General features: G+C 46.9%; 1 protein-coding gene across 4 annotated transcripts in view; it reads right to left on the bottom strand.

Annotated features, from left to right (window-relative positions):
- The window catches only part of NUP214 (nucleoporin 214), an 80,266-nt gene that overhangs the window by 48,443 nt on the left and 29,096 nt on the right, over positions 1-2,727 (bottom strand). For all 4 annotated transcript variants that reach the window (XR_002096217.1, XM_019510690.1, XM_019510692.1 and 1 more), the window contains exons 11-13: positions 2,514-2,675; positions 907-1,360; positions 17-170 (exon numbers count right to left, since the gene is read on the bottom strand). Coding sequence is in view for 3 of the 4 variants with exons in the window: in XM_019510690.1 (XP_019366235.1) it covers positions 17-170; positions 907-1,360; positions 2,514-2,675 (770 nt within the window). In the remaining variant the exon portion in view is untranslated. The remainder of the gene's footprint in view (positions 1-16; positions 171-906; positions 1,361-2,513; positions 2,676-2,727) is intronic.

The following is a 2,727-nucleotide window of genomic DNA, read 5'->3' as shown; positions in this document are numbered from 1 at the left end:
GTGCAGGGGTTGAAGCCTTCAGGGGAGGGGCAGGGGTGCAGACTGGCAGGGGTGCAGTCTGGTTTCCAGGGCCTCCTGAAGAAATAGGCTTCGAGGTGGAGAATGAAAACATTGCAGAGCTGTTGTGACTGCTGCTGCTAGTAGGAGTAGACATGTCTACGGCAGTGAACCTAGAAGAGAACACAGAATATTTTAGCACTTGCAATTGGCCCTAACTTCTTTTTCTACACCCAAGAGGAAGTGCTAATATCTAGAGGAAACGGTTACCTATCTTTTGGATAAGTAATGGAACTCCATGTCCAGATAGCGGGTACATTCCTAGTTGTTAAAGTAAAGATAGATAGAAACCTTAAGGGAATATGGATGGGACTCCACAGCAGAACGAGCAGGGAGTAGTTTTCAGAGGACAGGAACTCAGCACTAGTATGCTGGGACCGTTGGAAGTTAAGGGCTTTTGCCCATAGGGTGTTTCACGGCTCCTATAATAATGGGAACCAACCAAGAACGTCATGAAGGAGGAACGTCTTGCTTCTTGTAGCACACTGATCATATCCAGCACCTGGCTGTCCCTGTACCAGTTGCCAGAACAGACCTATATGGAAATATTTCCCTCCAGAACTGCCAGAGTCGTGAGAAGAGGTCAGCATTTCATCAAGGAACTGTTCATCTCTCAGAATCATTCCTTGCCTCTACTTATTTGGGGTGCTGCAATACAACCAGTCCTATCATAGCTACAGGTACATATTAAGCGAAGCACTACAGTGGATACTGAAATGTGTAACAGCTGTCTCTTTTAAAGGCCAAATGCTGCAAGACAACAGGAACTGCCATTTATCATCAACCACCATTTCTCACACTGATCGAAAAATGCCTGGCCAGCATGTGATATGTTCAAACTATACTTACTTCTCATTGAGGTTTACTTTAACAGTAGAAGCTGAAAGGGTAAAACATGGCTTCTGTCCAATGGGTGCAGCAGACAGTGGTGGCACAGGTGAGCTCTCTGTAGTCGGCTTAAAATTTGTAGAACCAAAAGAGAAGGAGGCAGCAGAAGTGGCCATGGGGCCTGCAGAGAGGGAAGGAGTCGTGGAAGCTTTGGAAGAAGCGGACGAGAAAGAGAATGCAGCTGCTCCAGTGAAACTGGAACCCGGGGCTTGCTTGGACACATCTGATGCAAAGGGATATGGTGGGGGATCCCCTGATGTTGAGCCAGGTGCCTTTACTGTGGAAGCGGTGAAGGAAAAGTTGGCAGCTGCACCACCTGCAGGAGGCAGAGTCGAGGCCAAGGAAGCAGAAGCAATAGCCGGAGTGGCTTCCAGCTTTGAAGTAGGAGAGGTGGTCGGGGTGGTGGCAGCGCTTCCTGGAGAAACATAAATTGGGGCAGGGAGAAACACAGTTAATGTTCCATTTCACAGGGCTTGCAATGCTTTCTGCCCAAATATTGTTCCATGCAGACAATAAAATGCCCTGGCACTCTGAATACTGTCAACGTGTGAAAGAAGGGGGAAGAGGAAGTGGGGTTTTACAATCCACAAATCCAACTAACTGAGATACTAAATGCAAGAACAACAGGATTACAGGAAAGTAGGGCTGGAAGGGACCTCACAAGGGTATTGAGTCCAACCCCAGCTAAAGGCAGGATCATGCCCAACTAAACCATCCCAATTAAGTATCTGTCTAACCCACTCCTGAAGCTCAAGAAGTTTGAGACTCAATCAATGCTACAATTTCCCTGAGTCAAATCTGACTTAAGGGCTTGGGAATTTCTTGCGAAAAGGCTTCCCCATTTTTCTATCAATTGGGATGTGGTCCAGACCATCTCCAATAAAGCAGCCTGTCAAGTGCACAGGTCAGCCAGGACTGGAGCAAGACAGTGCCCAATGAGAGGGTGAAGCAGAACTGCAGACTTGAAGAAAGTATAGCTTTGTAGTGGAGCAACACTCCACTTATGCTGGGAAGCAAAACAAACAACTGATTACTTTGCCCACAGCAGCAAAGGGAGTCACTGAGTTTACATCTGATATGGTGAGACATACTCACATGCCTATTAAAACCATTTACTTCCCACCTGCTTTCTAACGTTATTGCTTCAGTTTAATAGAAACCTGTTGCTTAAACAAGTCCTTGGATCACAAGCCAAATATTACTGCCTGTGCTGTGGCCCCAGGTAGACATAACACACAGGGAAAAGCCCACACACATTGGGAAAGGAGTCTCTGTATGTCACCTAATCCAGTAGTGCCTTGGACCGCTGGAAGTACCACAAGGTGCTTCCTTGATGGATAGTGGTACAAGGAGTTGGTTTGCTATGTGCCAGCAGGCCTGTTGTCCTGCATTTAGAAGGTATATTGCACTTGAGGTGTACATGCCATGAAACCTTCTGGGGGACATTCACAACAAATGATGTTACATGAGCTCACATTGCCAGTGGAAGCCGAGTGAGCTTCATGCCCAGGTATGTCACAGACCCACAAATGAAAACAAAAAGCTCTCCCGAAAACATGGGTACCCACCTGCCGACTTTGATGCTCTCTCCCCTTCTATTGACAGAGGCTCTGGGGTCACGATGAGTGATCTGATACCTGGGTTTTGATTAATCATATAGAATGGACAGAGCACTCCATCCGTGGACAGCAAGATCAGAACAGGAGCTGGCGCAAGCGTATTCTCATCACCTGCAGAAGATCACACACAATAATGACACTTCTACACTCATCAGTTTGTGTT

Source organism: Gavialis gangeticus, unplaced genomic scaffold (genome assembly GCF_001723915.1).
Source record: "Gavialis gangeticus isolate Ggan-Ray unplaced genomic scaffold, GavGan_comp1, whole genome shotgun sequence".
NCBI lineage: Eukaryota > Metazoa > Chordata > Crocodylia > Gavialidae > Gavialis > Gavialis gangeticus.
Note: the sequence above shows the minus strand (reverse complement) of the source record. Positions and strands in the feature narration are given on the sequence as shown.